General features: G+C 49.3%; 1 protein-coding gene across 1 annotated transcript in view; it reads right to left on the minus strand.

Annotated features, from left to right (window-relative positions):
* ITGB5 (integrin subunit beta 5) overlaps positions 1–17856 on the minus strand; it is a 64501-nt gene that overhangs the window by 13355 nt on the left and 33290 nt on the right. The window contains exons 9-10 of the mRNA XM_049810202.1: positions 16197–16331; positions 12038–12467 (exon numbers count right to left, since the gene is read on the minus strand). Of these exons, the coding sequence (XP_049666159.1) occupies positions 12038–12467; positions 16197–16331 (565 nt within the window). The remainder of the gene's footprint in view (positions 1–12037; positions 12468–16196; positions 16332–17856) is intronic.

Genomic DNA, 17856 nt, shown 5'->3' on the forward strand with positions numbered 1-17856 from the left:
TGGCCAAGAATCGACACGGCTTTAAATAAGCCTTTACTTCAATCCTAGTGCTGGTTGAGCTCACCAACCATCAAAAATAGCATCAGAGATGCAGGCTAATGAAACCAGAAGTGAAGGAATAAATAGATGCTCAGGCTGCTAATTCAGCCTTGTGTACCACAAGCCCCATCACTAGCTCCACTTTACTGCCAGCATCCCCCACCTTGCAGCACTGCCATTACAAAAAAAAAATCCTGAGCCCCCCAATTTCTCACTCACTTGGTAACTTCTGGGTTAAATGAGAACTGGGCAGGGAAAACAGGGCTCTGGAAACTGCTGTCTCATGAAGGCAGCTGAAAGCGATCCGGGGCAGGCGGATTTCCTGCAGCAGCCCAGGCCAGCCTTTCCTCATTTTCCTTCTCTCCACTACAGAAGTGGAGCAGAAACGCAATCATGAGATACGGCTGATGATCCACCAGAAAGCCAAAATGGGCAGCGAGGAGTCATTTCCTGAAGGAGATCTAAAGCTGCATTTCTTAAAATAATGCCTTCCTTTTTTTTTTTAAAGTAAGCTCAGCACTCCACAAATCTCTCGACTTTTGCTTATGTTAGTGCCTCAGCCAAGCCTGCCACACGTGGCCTTTTGGACAGAGCCCCAGAGCTGGGAATTGGAGTTTTTAGGTCCTGCTGCCTACTCTGCTACCAGTGCAGGGAGTGATACGAGGCAAGGGCTGCCGCCAGATCCTCCCAGACATGCAGTGCTTCATCCTGAGCAGGGGCAATTGGGATGGGTGTGCTGGTTCCCTTTGAGTTGTGGGTCCAAATACCATCCCACCAAATTGGGCACATGCTTGTCCTTGGCTTTGTCACCCCTTAAGCACTTGACATGGAAGGCACTGCAGAAACTGCTAAGGATTCATATTATTCCTTAAGCCAGACAGGAAGATGTGTCTGTGTGTGGGGGGGAATCCTCTGGGTTTTCCCCCCTCCTGTGTTTCCCTCCAATCCTCTAACTCAAAAAGGGCTCTGTGCCACTGACCTTTTCTATCGACCTCCACCCCTTCTCGTGCAGGCTTTTATTGGGTCTCCCATGGGACACAGCAATGCCTCTCCCACTGCAGTTCTCCTCTTTCCAGCCAGCTCCCCGGCCCCCTAACAGACAAGACCCACTTGCAAAAACCCCTCCATGCAGCTCCCCTATTTGTTTCCTTTCTCCCCAAAAAGCCTGACAAAGAAAACTGCTTGACAAAGAGCAGTTTCCATTTGGCTCATCCAACACTGCCCAGATACCACCAACACCCATGGGTCTAGAACTAGAAGCTTCTCCCCCACTTACATACTTCTTGGCCCATCTCTTTGCCCAGGTCTGTTTACACAACTCTACATTTAGCCTTCAGCTTTTGTCACCGTGAAAGCTCTGGAAGATTTAGAAACATGAGGGGACATATGGTGAGCACGCAGTTGGATGAAATGAAGATAAAGGGCTTAAGAAAAGCCATAGTGCTGCAACCCTTCCACCGACGTGTGGTGCCTCCAGGAAGAATGAGCTTCATCCTCCTGCTCTGGTGCCTGAGTAGGCTCCTACCGGCTCCTACTGCCCCCCCCCCCCAAATCCAGATTTGTTCTTAAAATAAAACTTGGCTCCAAAACAAAGCTGCACGATCCCAAATGCCTGAACTCCAGGGCAAAATTCTATTGTTCAGGTCCATCCTTCAAATGAAAAGCAGGCTAATTCCCACCCTGCCAAAGCCAAAGTGGGCCGAATGTCCTTTCAGCTGGACCTCGTTAAGAGGAGTGGGCTCTGGAGCAGAGAGAGATTCTTTCTCTGCAAAATCCAGTGCCGTGGGAGCCTTGCCCAGTTCTGTGTTTGGATGCAAACACATAATCTGGTGCAAGTTCACCAAAGGTCCATGGTTTTGGAACGGATTTCTCCCTTCCCAAAGAAGCTGGAAGAAGTCAGAATATCATTCAAAATAAGACAAAAAAACCTAGAAAGAATGAACCCATAGCCTGTGCTGCGCTTCCCTTTCAGGTCAATTATTTAAATTCAGTTTTTTAAACCAAACAGCAAAATTCACAGGTTGTCCGCGCATGTCAACAAGAAATGCAGAGACCCAGAATTTCACTCACCTGCTGGTTTGAGGCTTTCATCTGTCTCTACACCCTAAATAAAGCATTCATTTCCAAATGTCTATTTCTGTTAATTACTATCATCAGAAGGACCAAATGCAAATGCCAAACTCAGTGGGACACTGGCCATAAAGGCATAGCATTTAAGCGAGTTTGTTCTAAGACCATCTTCTCTCTTTGGGGAGCGAATAGGCAATGAGCTGTGTTTTCAAAGTTCATCTTGTTTTTATTTTGGAGCTTTCTACTTTCTGAGGTACAGGGTTGCTGGCTGTGGGAGGGGGGGGGCTGCAGCAGGACAGGGGGGTTTGGGTACGTGCACGCACCATAAGATGACACCTCCGGTAGCGACCCACATGCTGTGCTGCCTTAAGGGCAGAGACCCTCAGACAGGGCTCTGGCTCCCGTAAAGATGTCGAAGACGTCACTTCTTTATTCTTTAATTCTGCCCTGGCATTTAATGCCTCATTAGCATGCATTAACGCTTGCTAAAGGTCCGCTCCAGGACAAGAAGAAACCCCAGTGAAAAGAGGCAGGAACAGCAGTGCTCTGTGTGGGTTGGTCCTCCAAGGAGCTGCTGCCAGATTTGGGGAGAGCTGCAAGACTTTGACAGCAATGAGGGCCCGGGCAGAGGGAAAGGAAGGGTAAGAAAAGGCAGCCTTGCCCTTTCGTGCCAGGAATGGAAACTCTAGCAAAGCAGTACGAGATATGCTGGGGAAAGAAAGTCCAACTCAACTGCTGTTTCAGTGTGAACAACCAACACAAACCCTTGGAGCAGGCAAGGTACGGCAGGCAGGGTATACCTGCTGCCAGAAACACAAAGGAAGATGAAGAATAAACACAGCACTGAGCAGAAACATGAATGGAAATATCATTTGTGGTCCTGTGAGAAATCCATGCAAAGATCATAAAGTATCTCGAGTTGGAAGGGACCCATAACGATCACCTAGTCCAACTCCCAAATAATCAATAATATTTAACAGGCAACGATGTAATGGTAATGCCTGGTGGTGTAATACCTAATTCTGCATTTATTTCTCGTGAAAGAAATCCAGAGAAGCATATATATCAAGCACAGAGCATTCTAGTTAAGAACCATCCACCTGCACTGAAACGCAGCCACCTCTGACCTGAAAAACAGCAGCTGTACCGAGCGACATGGGAGGTCGTTAGCAGAGCAATCAGAGGGGGAACCAGGCATTTTTACATGCCGCAGCTACAAGCACTGGCCATGCTTTCCGCAGGTCACAGCCAGCGGGCGAGGGTCACCCCGTGCTGTTTGCCCCAGCCCAGCGGCCATTTGAATCCCTTGGGATCTTCAGCCTTTTGAACGGGCACGGAGCAGGACGGTGAAGCACACGCTCTTGGAGGAGAGCAGCACATGTCTCAGGTTTAAAGTGGAAAGAGAACAGAAACCAGGTTAAAGGGAAAAAAATAAATTCAAAGAGGAAGCAGAAGAGAGAGATTGGGGAAGGGTGGAAATGATGCCCCGTGGGGAAGCGTCAGGGAGGTTTCAGGAGCCTCACAGGACTGGAGATGTGAGGAAACACATGCACTGAGTCACCTCCATGCTCTTCCAAAAGGCAACCAAGTATCTGCGTGCCAGAGAAATAGAGACTTCATGAAGATGAAATTTGGGATGCAACCACCTCCCACCCAGCTCTCAGCCCCTCTCTGCACTGGGGTTATGAGCCACAGCTCCTGGAGATGAGCACACCCAGCACCTCGTGGGACACACTGCTGAATTTGGTAGCTTAAGACAGACAGACCTGCAAAGAGCGAAGGAGCTGTCGGGAGTGGGAGGCTGGCTGCACAGACACCAGCGAGACAGCGATAAGGACGGGTCCCTTCCAAGGTGGTGGTTTACGGGGTACCGGTCTCACTCAACTTACAGCTGGGAGGGATCTTGTGCCCAAGCCAAAGCCCATCCACATGACCCAGAAAGCCTGCACTGGTAGAGGGTGTGTTTTAAATAAAAATCTTCCCTGGCTTCTCTGTTAGAAATAACAGGCAATTCATTAACACATGGTGACAGGTATCAGAGGTCAGCAGTAACACACCAACAAGGTGTGAGTGCCCCCATTTCCCTGCCTCGCTCCAGCCCTCCAAAATAATAGTGGTTGATGCTCAGGAACCCTTTGCTCGCAAGAAAAATTCAAATGCTGCTAAAAAGGGATGATAACAGCAGCCAGCTGCTCACGAAGCTCCAAAGTCTCTCTCCACCCTTTCAAATTATCTGGAAGCCCGGGGCTTGGGCGTCCCTGCTTCCCATCACAGAAGGTGCTACCCCAGTGCAGGGCAGGATGCAAGCATGGGGCACCGCAGGCTGCCTGCAGCGGGTAAGCACGTCCAGTATGCATCCCTGTGGTTTCTTATCCTCTTCACATTGTGTAAAGAGCAGAGTTTCTCAATGACATTCCCCATTAACGGCTGAGAGGTTTCAAGTGTTGCTCTCAGAACTCGCTGCCCCCAGGCCAAGCCTGGCCAGACCCAGCCTTTCGGGAAGGCACAGTGGGAAGCAGCCCAGGATGACCCCAGGGCTCGGCCATGAGCTTCTGTCACTGGAGGGAGACCTAAAAGCCGACATCCCACATGTGACGGCAGCAGCGGGCTCTTCCACAGTTCCTTCCCCACCTGTGGAAACGTTTTCCAAATCACCGCTTAAGCAATCACAGTCTGCCTCCCCAGAATGTTGCAATGGCATGGCAGCCCCCACACTCTGCAGGAGGTCAAGCAGGAATGCAGGAATATCCACAACTGACATCAGAAAAGACCTGGTTTATACAAACATGCTTTGGGGAAAAAAAAAACCAAACCAGGAGTTTTTCCTGATTTGGGACTCTGATGCTGTCATGCAGACAAATGACGTTGGACACACGGCCAACAGCATCTGCAGGGAGCTTGTACACAGGGTGAGAAGGGCATCGGTCCAAGCGAGATGAAGGTGAATTCAGTTAGCTGCTCTTCCAGTTAATCCCCATCACAACCCTCAGCCCTGCCTGCCCCAGCTGACCTGGACCTTACATTTCTCAAGGCTGACCCACAGAATGGGAGTAAACGGAGCTGACCTAAACCTTACTTTTCTTTACACTAATCCACGTGATGAGAGTAAGTGGAACATGCCCAGCTTCACAGTTTAACCCCAAAAAAGGAAGAGGACAGCGGAGGTCCCCCATTTGATTTGTTTCTTATTAAATGTTTGCAGTCTGTATAAGTTCTTGTTGGAGCCAAAACATTTCACAGCTGGAGGGAGGATGTAAGCTGGAGAGAGCATACCCACACAGCAGTGATGGCAGGCACAGGCGCTCCACCCTCAGTTCATCAGTGCTACAGGACACAGCAAGTCAGATGTTTATTTTTTCCTCTTATTCAGGAGGATTTTTTTTGGTTTATGCATTTCTTCTCAGGCATGCAGGCATCTCAGGGCAAGGGCTTCTGCTGAGCAGCTTTTGCAGGTGATAAAAGCCAAGGCCAAACAGGAATACAGCAAGGAGAAAGGCTTTTAGGAAGCTCCAGGATAAATATGCAGCCCGAGTGACTTTTGACCACATCTTAAAAGAGAGATGTTACCACGGTGCCATCTCCTCCCTGCTCAGTCTGGCCATAAGGTCCCTCTGGGCTATGCTGTGGCTCTGCAGGCAGGAGAACTCAAGATGCTTGAAACCAGGTTTGTTGGCTGCCAAGGAGTGATGGGCATCCTGTGCCCCACACAGTGTGATGACACTTACATACTTCTTTGTTTTCTAGCCCAACCTCAGCTAGTTTTTAGCTCCCTGTCCCCTACCCTGCTCCATGATGGGGAAAAGAGACATTTGCAGTCCTATAACCTGCTCTAAAGGAAAAGGGTTTCGGCTCAGAGGACTTTACTAGGTTCAACTCACCCCCGAACTCCCCTCCCATGCCCTGCAGCCCCATCAGCACACGCAGCCACTGCCTGCCCCTTCATGAGCCCCCCACCTGCTGCTAATGACTGAGACCACTAATGAAGCAACCGGCAACATGAGGTTGCACTGCAGAGACCAGAGCTGACGCTGCATCCTCTGTCACCAAAATAAGCCTCAAAAATGGTGCTAGACATGTGCTCCCCATCCTCCTGCAGCCCAGGGAGCGGAGGAGGAACAACCTGCCGGGCAGATGCCCCAGCGACTGAGCCGCATCTCCTCCACAGCTGCGTGGCTCATGGCAGCACAAGCACTTAGCAACAACCAAAGGATTATTTTTAACATCCACATTTTATATGGTCCTTTTGTCTCTCCCCTTCAGGTCCTTTTTTACTAGGCAGTGCTCAGATTTTACCTTTTTTACACAAACTAAATACCCCCCCCCCCCCAAAATCCCCCAAATCCCCCAAATCAAAAACCTAAAGATAACATGACTTGACATGAGTTAAAAGAAAATGTTGCAGTGATTGTGGTTGCACAAAAATTGCGGTTTAAGCTCCGTTCCCCATCCTCTTTCTGCTGCAGGCCACCCTCTTTCCTCCTGGCAGGGGCCACATTTGCTTAATGCCACCCCCTCCTTGGCACCACCACAGGCAGTGGGCACAGGCAAGCTCTGCTTCCTCCCCAAACCACGCTCAGCCCATCACCTGCACCTTGGAAGTTAATAAATCAACTACTACTACTACCCATTTCTGTCTTAACAGCAGCTTCTGGTAAAAGCTTACACATGAGGAATGAAGAGAACTAAGACAAGAAAAGAACGTTAAAGCTGGATCTCCCATTTGAGCCTTCAGATGTACACCAGCATCCTCTGTCCAGGCACTACCCCTGGGTGGGTGAATAATAATCACAAAAGTAAGTGTGGAAAAAAGCCTATTTCCATAAGAAGTGTCCATGGGCACAGTGATTTTTGTGGTAACAGGCCCCACCAGAAACCCCAGCGTGGAGATAGCAGTGGCGCCATCAAACCCGAGCGCTGCTCTCTGAGCGCGAGGCTCTATTGCACAACCAGAAACTGCCGCGCTGGCACCGGAGCCATCGTCCCACCAGACCTCCTGCAAACACAGCGCTGTTAAACGCTGTTACAGCACTCGGGACAGGGAACGTCAAACACAAATTGCAGAAGCAGGAGTGAGATTTCTAATTTGAGGCTGTGTTAAAACAAACAGAAAAGCCTTATCTCCCTGGACCTTAGTGCAGGCTAAAACCTCACAGTGCTTCCCCATTTAATAAAACCAAGAAAGGGAAGCATTCAGAAATAAATACTGAGGACTTGTACATCCTCAGCAGTTTTTGAAGTGGTTTCCGCAGGGCAGCTGGAGCCGCATCGCACGTCAGCTTGCCTATTCTCTGTGAAACAAGCCACAGATTTTCAATGAGCTGTCACTTCCCAAATCCCATTTCAGAAGTGATTCTGGCACTTGCATGTATTTGCGAATTTGACACCCGATGCTTTATTGCCGACCTGAGCTTTTTGTGTCACTGGAAGCCCTGTACCAGCAAACGAGGCCTGACTCCTGCCTCCTGCGCTCTGAGGCATCGCCATCTCACCATGCTTTAGCCAGCCATCATCTTTAGTCATCTTAACCAGTTATGATGCTCGCAGATGCTTAAGAGCTAGAGAGAAGTTGCAGGGCTTGATTTAGAATTGCAAGGTGTTTATAAATCTGATTTATTGTCTAATTCTAAAAAAATGAAGAAGGGAAACCACAAAAGACCTTATCCCACAAAGCTGCACCAACATCAGCAGTCTATGTGGTACTGAGGCAGTATGGATTTTCAGGACAAGATCCTTTGTGTTTTAGGGGGAGAAATGGCTTGCAGTGTGGCGAGTGCTCTTTACTTATGCCTTAGTAATGGTGTTCCTGTGCAAAACCACAGTCCCAGGCTGAAGAGCGCACAAACGACACCTGCATGGAGCCAGGTAACAGCGGTGACAGTTAAGGGGAAATTTCTCTAGAGACACCAGAGTAAAGACGATGCTGTACTACTCTGCATCCCCTCCTCCAAGAAAAAAATAGGTCTGCAGCACTGAAGCTAATGAAGCTTGGCCTCTGGTGAGCCAGTCTCTCTTCATTAGAGGCAAACTTGTGATGCCCTCACGGGGGCCTCTCCTCCTTCTTGCCACCTAGTTTTATGGGACCTTCAGGAATGCAATTAGTGCCGAGATGTTTCCTCCTTTGTCAAACTGCCTGGCAGGCAGCCAAGGGGTTCAAAAGCCACTGGGCCGTGCAGCCCGCTGCCCCTTCCCGAGCTGGGCCGCAGGCGGGAGAGCTCTCTTCCCCTTTCCCACAGCTACCCACATTTCAGGGCAGAGGCCAGAGCGATGTGCTGGAGGTCTCAATGCAAGAGGGTAACTTCTCTGTCCAGAGAAAAACCGGGAGCGAAGCATTCAGGAATTTAGGAAGCAATTGCCTGCTTTGTCAGAGCACGATGCTGTGGATAACCCGGTTGCATCTCTTTCAGAGGAAAAGAACACTTCTGCAAGGCATCCCTGATAGCCCTTCCAGAAGCTGGATTAATGGTTTGAAACAGCTAGGAGTTGTTAAGTGGACTCGGGGAGCAGCAGAACAAACACCACTTATTAGTGAGTAAGCAGCATTGACTAAGAGATGGATGCAACTTGAATCAACATTTATGACGTTATAAATGACTCCTTTTCCCACCTGCCTCACAGATGCAGGAGGCACGTTAAACTTCCCACTAACAGGAATTGAATTCTTGCTTCTCCTTTAGGTTCTCTCCCACCCAAAATCTGCTTCTCCACTTCACACCAGGGAGGGGAGGGGGGCTACGAAAGGACAGGAGCTCTATGCAAGCACTGCCTGCAGTCATCTCTCCTCTCAAACCCTGACAAAACGAGGTGCCAACATTTATAAATGGACCCAAGAATGAAAACGCTTTTGCTGGCCAAAGGACTGGGTACCAAGAGACGAGAAGCTTAAAGTTCATTTCAGACTGTTTCAACCCTGCTGTGGCTTTCGCTGGGAATATGGGATGCCTGAGCACAATCTGCTGCCCAGCCCTGTGTCATGGCAGTGACTCAATGGGGACAGGTTTGCTCCGGATCATAAAAGGAAGAAATGCCCAGGCTGGTTGGTGATGGGCTCACAGTGCCTCTGAGCTGAGGCATGCAAAAAGCAGGGCCACGTACACGCAAAGCAGTTTGCATGCATGGATTTTTGTTTCTCAGCTTGGAAAACTGTGCTTTCCTCCTTGTGCTTCCTCAGACCTCAGGCTGAGTTGGACTGGCTGCTTTCCCACCTGCTCTGTCAGGGATGGGCGCTTAGAGATTCATTATACAGTCTTGTTCAACAGCTTGGGCAGGTGTAAATGCATTTAACGGGGGACATCATAGCCCATATTCTAAAAGTGAGGTTGGGTTCCTTTGGGGTGAAAAAGCTGTTCAAAATACAGTCCTCAGAAATACACTGAGAGGCATTAAGTGCCTTCTACACTACCAGAAGACTCATACAATATAAATAAAGCCCTTGACAACAGTGATGAGTTCCCCTCATGGGTCCAAGCCAAGCAACTCCCAAACAAGGACGGAGACAACAGCCATCTACAGCAAAGTGACAGCTCCCTCCACACTGCTTTTTTTTGGTTTCTGCACTTGCTAAAACCTGTTGGGTCTCCCCTCACAGTGGGATTCAGCCTGCAAGAGTGGTGGGCACCGGGATGCCAGGGCCTTTCAGGGACAAACTGTGCCCAGGAAAAGACACAGAGAGGGCAGGATGTCACTTCTTCCCCTTGCAGGATCAAAAGCAGCGACCGGACGCTACATGACCACCCTGAGGGACATCCTGCACCCAAACTCCCCTGGCTGCCAAGTCTACACATGCTGGTGAACTGAGATGTTCAGTGTCAAGCTAAACATACGGTCTTTTTCAAGAAGGCCTCATTTGTAGGAAGGAGAGAGCACTTGTCTGCTGGAAGCCACCAGAGATGCTTGTGTAGCCAAGGGCTGGTTGTTAGGGTCAGCTCTGGGGACAGCCCCACTGTACAAGCTCTGACATTTTTGGTGGGCTGGTGAAGCCCCAAGCCTCTTGGGCTGACCAACCCACCTTAAAATGTTATGTCATTGGCATTGCTTGCTACAGCTCAGATTTAGCGTTGTAACTGCTGGAATTTAAAAAAGAAAAAGCCAACCAACCAACAGCAAGAGAAATGCCAGGAGGCATAGGGAGAACCACCCCACCCCACGCAGCCATGCCAGAGTCCATCCCACCCCTGGAGCAAAGAGGCCACTTGGCCTCAGCCCACCCTTTGTTTTCTTTCATAGCTATAAAAAAGGCTTTTAAATTACTTTTTAAAACTCTGGAAAATCCCAAACTAGCTATGTTGCTCTTCCTAGCACCAGAAGCCCTCCACAGAAACAGAAGAAAGCAGGTGCAATAGAAGACACATAACTTGCTTTCCTGCAGAGTGGCAAAGCTCTGGCTCTCCTGATGAAAAGGAAATTTGAGCAAAGGAGTGTCCTTCTCTTGGAGTACCAACTGCTACACCAGTAAATTCCAACCTCTGTTTATAGTATCGCTGCCCTGCTTGCTATTAAATATACTCCTTTTGGGTGGGATGATGCTATCAAAGCAATATGGTCATAGGGAGAACCCCCAGGCAGTACTGCTCTTAATTACTTCACAGTTGAGTTTATTTTTGCCCCCATCTACTTTCAAATACCTTTTTCCTGCTTGCTGACCCTTCTTTCGGCTCCTGCATCAGCAGGGAGAGCCCCAGACCCCCGGTCCGGGGCAGTCACTGTGGAAGGTGGTACTGGCCTTTCTCACTGCTCTGCAGCAGGGACCCCCAAGGCAAAGCCAAAAACCGGGGTATAGCCTGCCTCATCTTCAGCAGTGCCAAAACATCACTAGCCAGTCTACAGGAAAACAAGTGTGAACATCCTCTACTCACTTAACATCGTGACCGTCTCAAACAGCCAGAAACTCGCAACCAAAAGGTGCCCCATCACTTACTGCCCAGCTCAGAAACATACAGGGCAAGATAAACAGTGGGGGAAAAAAACCCCACCACTTCACTGGAGAAAATGTGAAACCCAGCTATTTTTCCAAGCTTACACTTGATTTGGAAATTTTGCCCAAGATTTTTAGTCAAGGAAATATTTTACTTGCTTGAAAGGAGGCAAATTTTAAAGAATAACCTTTTGCTCAGCTCCAACTGAGGGAATTATGTCCGAGGGCTAATCCAGGCAATTATGTGCAAGGTAAATTATGTGACCTTGGACTGACAAGGAATTAAAGCCAGTCTAGCAAACACAGCTAAATAACTCCTCTACCTTCACTTAAGCAAAGCTGGCTGGCTACATCTTTCTCAGTGAATGACTTGTTTTCCCAGTGGGCAGGAAAATCTATACCTGAAATACCTTTAGGAATCTTTAACACAGATCTTCTCTAATAAGTAACAGACTGAAACACAACCTTTCCTTTCACCTGCGTTGCACCAGAGGATTACTTCAAATGCTTGATCTTTAAAAAAAGACTGTTTCTGCCTACGCAGGGAAGGATGGCACATGTAAAAGAAATCCAACGGAAGAAGACACCAAAAAGCTTCAGAGGATTCAAGCCTGCGCTGGTATACTCTTTCCTAGGGATATACTTCAGTGTGCAAAAGATGTGTGTGGTTGTGTCAAAATCACGACACCAACGCCAAGACTGTACATCTCTGTAGGACCCGGGCAGAGGAGAAGCCTGCAAGGAGAGCGCCTTTCACTCTAATGCCGGAAACTCGGTTCTGATGGGGTTAACGCATTTTTGCTCATTAGTGTGGATGCACTTAAACGTCTCCTTCCTTTTTTCCATAAAGAAAAGAAAGGGAGCACAGATCCTGCCAGAAAGAGGACAGATTTGGGCAGGCGGGGCAGGCGCAGCCCCTCGCACACCCTGCACGCACCAGCCCAGCAGCCTTCCCCGTTTCGGGGCGGATTCCCCACGCCCGCAAAGCGGAGGGTGCGAGGGACGAAAGGCTCCTACCTGAGCAGAGGACTCCCTTGTACCTGGCGCAGGAGAAGTCGTCGCACTCGCAGAAGGGCCCGTAGATGTTTCCAAACTCGCTCTCGTAGCAGAGGCACTGGTTGCAGCTGCACTCCCCTCTCCCGCTGCAGAGGGGTTTGCCCTCCGCCTCCCGGCACATGGCGTGGTGCATGTCCCCGCTGGCACCCTCCTCGCACTCGCACCTGGCCCCCAGGTAGCCGGCGTCGCACTCGCACAGCCCGCAGGCATAGGTCCCGTTGCCGCTGCACTTGCCGCTGGCCGGCGCGGCGCGGCCGGTGCAGCCGCAGAGGCAGTTGTAGGTCACCGCCACCTCCAGCGTGTCCCGAAAGCCGGCGGGCTTGATGGTGAAGGCGTGGGAAGTGTCCTCGGCGGGGCAGCTCCGCGCCTCCACCGACACCTCGAAGGAAACCTGGGGGGGGGGGCAGGTTGAGATGTAAGTTAACACGCACGGCCCCAACATGGCCATCAAGGGTGTCCTGGGAGGCAAGGCAGGAGGGAAGGGCAAGTGTCCTGAGGAAAAGCCATGGAGCAATTCCCCGGAGCGGGGCCACGCTCACCGCGTTGAGCTTCGCTCCCAGGTGTGCAAAAAAACCCCAAACAATTGCACGTCTAGCAAGGGCATCTGCAGCTCAGTGCACCAACATCTGCCCGTTCCAAGAGGCGTTCGGCATCCTTAACGCTTTAAAACTCTTCTGTCAGCGGTTAGCAGTAATTTTCCCCATCAGGGACCATTGGTTTCTGTGAAGCGGGAAGGAACCTGCCTGTTCCCATGAAATAAACAGGGCAAAACTCTACCAAAGAGGCCGGTATTCACGCCGTTAAAAATAATAAACTCTGTTGAATCCAAGCACTACCAAGGATCTAACAAACGCAGCACAAGGGCCCAAGGTGACTACAAGGTCACAGATTTAGAAGGTTTTATGGGAATCCCGATCTGCAAATAGAGATGTGCATCAGTCACACAGTCCCAAGCTTTCAGCACGCTGCTAACTGGCCACTTTGATGGATGCTTCTATTAAGACTGGCTTCATGTCGTGGTTTAACCCCAGACGGTAACTAAGCACCACACAGCCGCTCACTCACTCCCCCTCCCACCCAGTAGGATGGGGGAGCAAATCGGAAAAAACCTAAAACTCACGGGTTAACAGTTTGGTAGAACAGAAAGGAAGAAACTAATAATGATAATAACAACAATAATAAAATGACAATAATAATGAAAGAATTGGAATATACAAGTGATGCACAATGCAATTGCTCACCACTTGCTGCTGGGAGCTAACTGGGCATCGGTCAGCAATCCCAGCCAACTCCCCCCAGTTTATATACTGGACATGACATCACATGGTCTGGAACAGCCCTTTGGCCAGTTTGGGGCAGCTGCCCTGGCTGTGTCCCCTCCCAACTTCTTGTGCCCCTCCGGCCTTCTCGCTGGCTGGGCATGAGAAGCTGAAAAATCTTTGCCTTAGTCTAAACACGGCTTAGCAACAACTGAAAACATCAGTATGTTATCAACACTCTTCTCATACTGAACCTAAAACATAACACTATACCAGCTACTAGAAAGAAAACTAACTCTATCCCAGCTGAAACCAGGACACTTAAGAAGGGTTATACATCATCACATGGTTATACATCACCCCCCTATTCATTTTCTGTTGCTACAATCCAGTGTCAGGGATTTTCTCCTCGGGAAAACCAAGACCGTCCTATGGCCGCTTGAATGGCCCCTAATTTAATCCTGCTGTTCGATGGGGGTCTTGGTCCAGCCAGCACTGCCCGGAGCCACTGGTTAGCAAAGAGGATTAACCTTATTCCAAGGAAACGAGCCCCTTTCCTAGACATCAGGAGGGAATGATTTTTCTCTGGAGACATCTGGGGTGACCTCGAGCTCTTACTGCCTGCGCCATCCCACATGCCGAGGGGCGACGTGCAGACGGCAGCATAGCAGCCACCCCCAGCCGGGAGAGCTGCACCCCCAGGAAACCTCCCTTGACCCCCTCCCATTCCCAAAGCCTGAAGCAATTAGGCAACGAGCTCAAATTACAGAGGAGAAGGAGATCAGAAAGCAAGCTAAAGGGATCAGGGTAATCCTGCTCCCATTCACCCTCTGACAGCCAGGGCCCCAGGACTAAACCCTGGCAGATTAGGAGGACCCAGTGCCAGCGTTATCCTCTTTGGGGACACTTTCTTAGCAGGAGTCAAATCTTGATCCATGTGGAAGCAATGGAGCAGAGAGCAGCTGAACAAGAGGGGATGGAGGGACGGGACCCCACGATCCTGTGGCATGTCTGCCTCTGCAGGCACCTCGATACTCGGGTGCACCTAAAACGGGAGAGGTACCAGTGCTGGCTCCCTGCTGCACCTGCTGCCAAACCCCTTTACGGCACAAGCTGCGGCAGCTGGGGCAACCCCCCTGCTCATGCCAAAGCCGGGAGCCCAGGATCAACCACCAGATTAACTCTGCTGCGTCAGGGGCTCAGGCTTCGCTGTGGGAACAAGGAGGGCACATGCCTAGCTACAGGGATTGCTTTTACCCGTCCATCAGAGATCCAGTAAAGTCAGCTAAAAAAGAAGAGGCCACCTCCCTTTTTAACACTTTGCATGATCCTTATTTGGCGTGATAAAAATCCAGCTACTGTTGACTCTTTCAAACTATTTTTATATGCCTCGGCGCTTAGAGCTCTGGTATGTTTGCAGAGTCACTCTTCTCAAATAAGGCAACCAGGCTGCTAACGAACCTGCACCCACGTCCTTGCAAACAGCAAAAGCCTGGAGGAGGGGAGCGGGTTCCCTGCTGGTCTGAGCCCTCTTGCCCCAGCACCACAGCCCAGCAACTCATTGATCTGCATCAGTATTCAATTTAAACAAGCAAAGCTTAGCTTCTCTGGTTTTTTATAAAAAAGCACAGGATGGATTATGCTGTGTATACTGTTAACATTAAGGGGCAAACTATATTTTTAGCCTGTGCTGCCATCCAATAACCCTAGGGACTGAACACACGAGAGGAGGGTTGCTGCCTTTCTGGGCACTCTGTCTTTTTTGGCAATACCTCCGAAGTTAACCATGACCTCTTCACTCCAGGAAAGCCAGGTTTAGATTAGACTCATAGAATCATTTAGGTTGGAAAAGACCCTTAAGATCATCAAGTCCAACCGTTAAGCTAACACTGCCAAGTCCACCACTAAACCATGTCCCTAAGTGCCACAGCTACACATCTTTTAAATACCTCCAGGGATGGTGATGCAACCACTTCCCTGGGCAGCCTGTTCCAATGCCTGACAACCCTTCCGATGAAGAAATTTTTCCTGATATCCAATCTAAACCTCCCCTGGCGCAACTTGAGGCTGTTTCCTCTTGTTCTATCACTTGTTACACTGGGGAACAGAGACCAGCACCCACCTCGCTACACCCCCCTTTCAGGTAGTTGTAGAGAGCGATAAGGTCTCCCCTCAGCCTCCTTTTCTCCAGGCTAAACAACTCCAGTTCCCTCAGCTGCTCCTCATAAGACTGGTGCTCCAGAACCTTCACCAGCTTCATTGCTCTTCTTTGGATGCACTTCAGCACCTTAAGGTCTTTGCTGCAGTGAGGGGCCCAAAACTGAACACAGGACTCGAGGTGCGGCCTCACCAGTGCCGAGTACAGGGGGACAATCACTTCCCTAGTCCTGCTGGCCACACTATTTCTGATACAAGCCAGGATGCCAATACAAGCCAGGATTCTCAAACAATAACAAGAAAACCTTGAATATTTAATGGACCAGGAAAAGACCAGCAGACCACAGAAATAAAAATTTCACAGGTGAGAGCATGACGTGAATATCTGGGATTACAGGAAAAAAGAGCCCATTCTTGACTATTGCGTCCTGCTGCCTGATCAAGACCTTTTGGCTAAGGGTGCTGTAGACAAGATGCCTGTATTCCCTCTTTCCTCACAGCTGACCTTGGGCTGATCTATACCACCCAGAGCCAATTCTAGCAAAGCCACTCTCCGTGGCTTTATTGACATGGCATGGCGTGAGGAGAGCAGAGGAAGATAAGCAAAGCTGTATTTTATTGCCCAGGACCACTCATTGAGTGGTAAGCGTCTGCACGGAGGCTGAAACAGCCTCTCCAGGGGACAAATTGAAAGGCAGACTCACCGTATCTCCTATTTTGAGATCCCCACACTTCCTGAGCCCAGGATAGGACAACCCATCCTGGCACGTGGCAGTGAAGGTCAAGCCAATGTCCTCAGGGCTGTCCCAGACTGTAAGCTCCACCTTGGACCGAATACTCTAGAAACACAATGGGAAAGCAAACCGTCAGGTTCCCAAAGGCAGACGGGTTTCTTCTGCTTTAGTCTCTTCTGGTGTTTCCAGAGGGTGGCTAGGACATCTCTGCACCTATATGAAAAAAAAATCACCCTTGCACACACATTGACATTTGGGTTTGACTTAACCAGCCCAGGAGACTTCTGATGAATCCAACTAGACTCATGGGGAGTCTAGTTGCCTACAACCCCTGTGGGTGGCTTATGCCCTCTAGGACAGCTGTGATGACCACTGTAGCCAGCATTGAAAACATACAGATGCACAAGAAAAAGAAAGAAGAAAACGTTCTCGAGCACAAATGGAGCATCTCTGAGCTGAAGGTCAGAGCCTGGTGTGCACATCTGCACCTCCTCCTCCCCATAAACCAGCCCCTTAGGAAAGCACAAAGTCTGATTCTCCACTGGCAGTCATCCTGTGATGTCTGTCATACAGCATAGAGAAGGCATAAAACTGCACTAACTCTGTCCTGCTTTCTTGATTTCACCTGGTCACAAAAATACATTTTCCCTCTTAGGAGAAAATGGCAAACAAAAAGTACTCTTTCAGATGCATCCGCTGGAAACACCACCATGGGAAAAAAATAAATGAAAAATCTCTTTCTTTGTGAAACTTTTCAAAGTGAAAAACGTTTTCCATCAGCGAGGTTTTGGTATGCTCCTACCCCTTTTCTTCTGCTTCTCATCTCTCTGCCCTGCTGCACGCACAGACTTTTTAAGTCAAAACAAAACGAATTTTATAAGTATTAACTCGGAATGAGGTTGTTTTGTTTAATTCTTCCAATAGCTGGAACTGATTTTTTTATGAGTGGTGTCCAAAAACCACAAAGGTTTTCAAAATGGAGCTTTTTTGTACAAATAGTTTTATTTTCCAAAGCCAGCTTGCAGCTCCATCCCTCTACCCCTTGTCCTTAACAATGTGGCCAGATTAAGGAAAAGTGCTAATTCAGACCTCTTACCAGTACATGTGATAACAAAACCATGGTTCACACGCCAGCAAAGAGCTAACACTTTTGGGAACAGGCAGCAAATAAATGAGTTTTGGCTAGGTGAAGCTAAACAGCCCTTGAGGAGAGAAAGGAATAATTTCCCATCTCTCTGCTGTAATGGAGGAGCCATTCGTGGGGTGGCAATTTGGACCATACAGAGCATCCATCACCTGCAGGCTCAATGCCATGCACGTTGGTAAAGCTGAACATACTGCTCTGCCCAAAATTATCCCATAGGAATTAGCTGTCACACTGATGATGCCCTCTCATCTTCCTGCCCAGAGCATCTCATCTGGGTCATGGCAGAAGACAGGACACCAGGCCAACCCTTGCTGTGACCTTGCATGGGCCCTTCCAATGTTCTTCTAGAGATGCCAAGGTCTCTTATTAGCCCTATATAGTAATGCTATTAGCTTAATTGTAATGCTATTATTATTAGCCACTTTGCACCATTACACAGCAATACCTTCTCACAGCACCACAGCCACCGCTAAGGGCAACTGC

This window comes from Accipiter gentilis, chromosome 1, assembly GCF_929443795.1.
Source record: "Accipiter gentilis chromosome 1, bAccGen1.1, whole genome shotgun sequence".
Taxonomy (NCBI): domain Eukaryota; kingdom Metazoa; phylum Chordata; class Aves; order Accipitriformes; family Accipitridae; genus Astur; species Astur gentilis.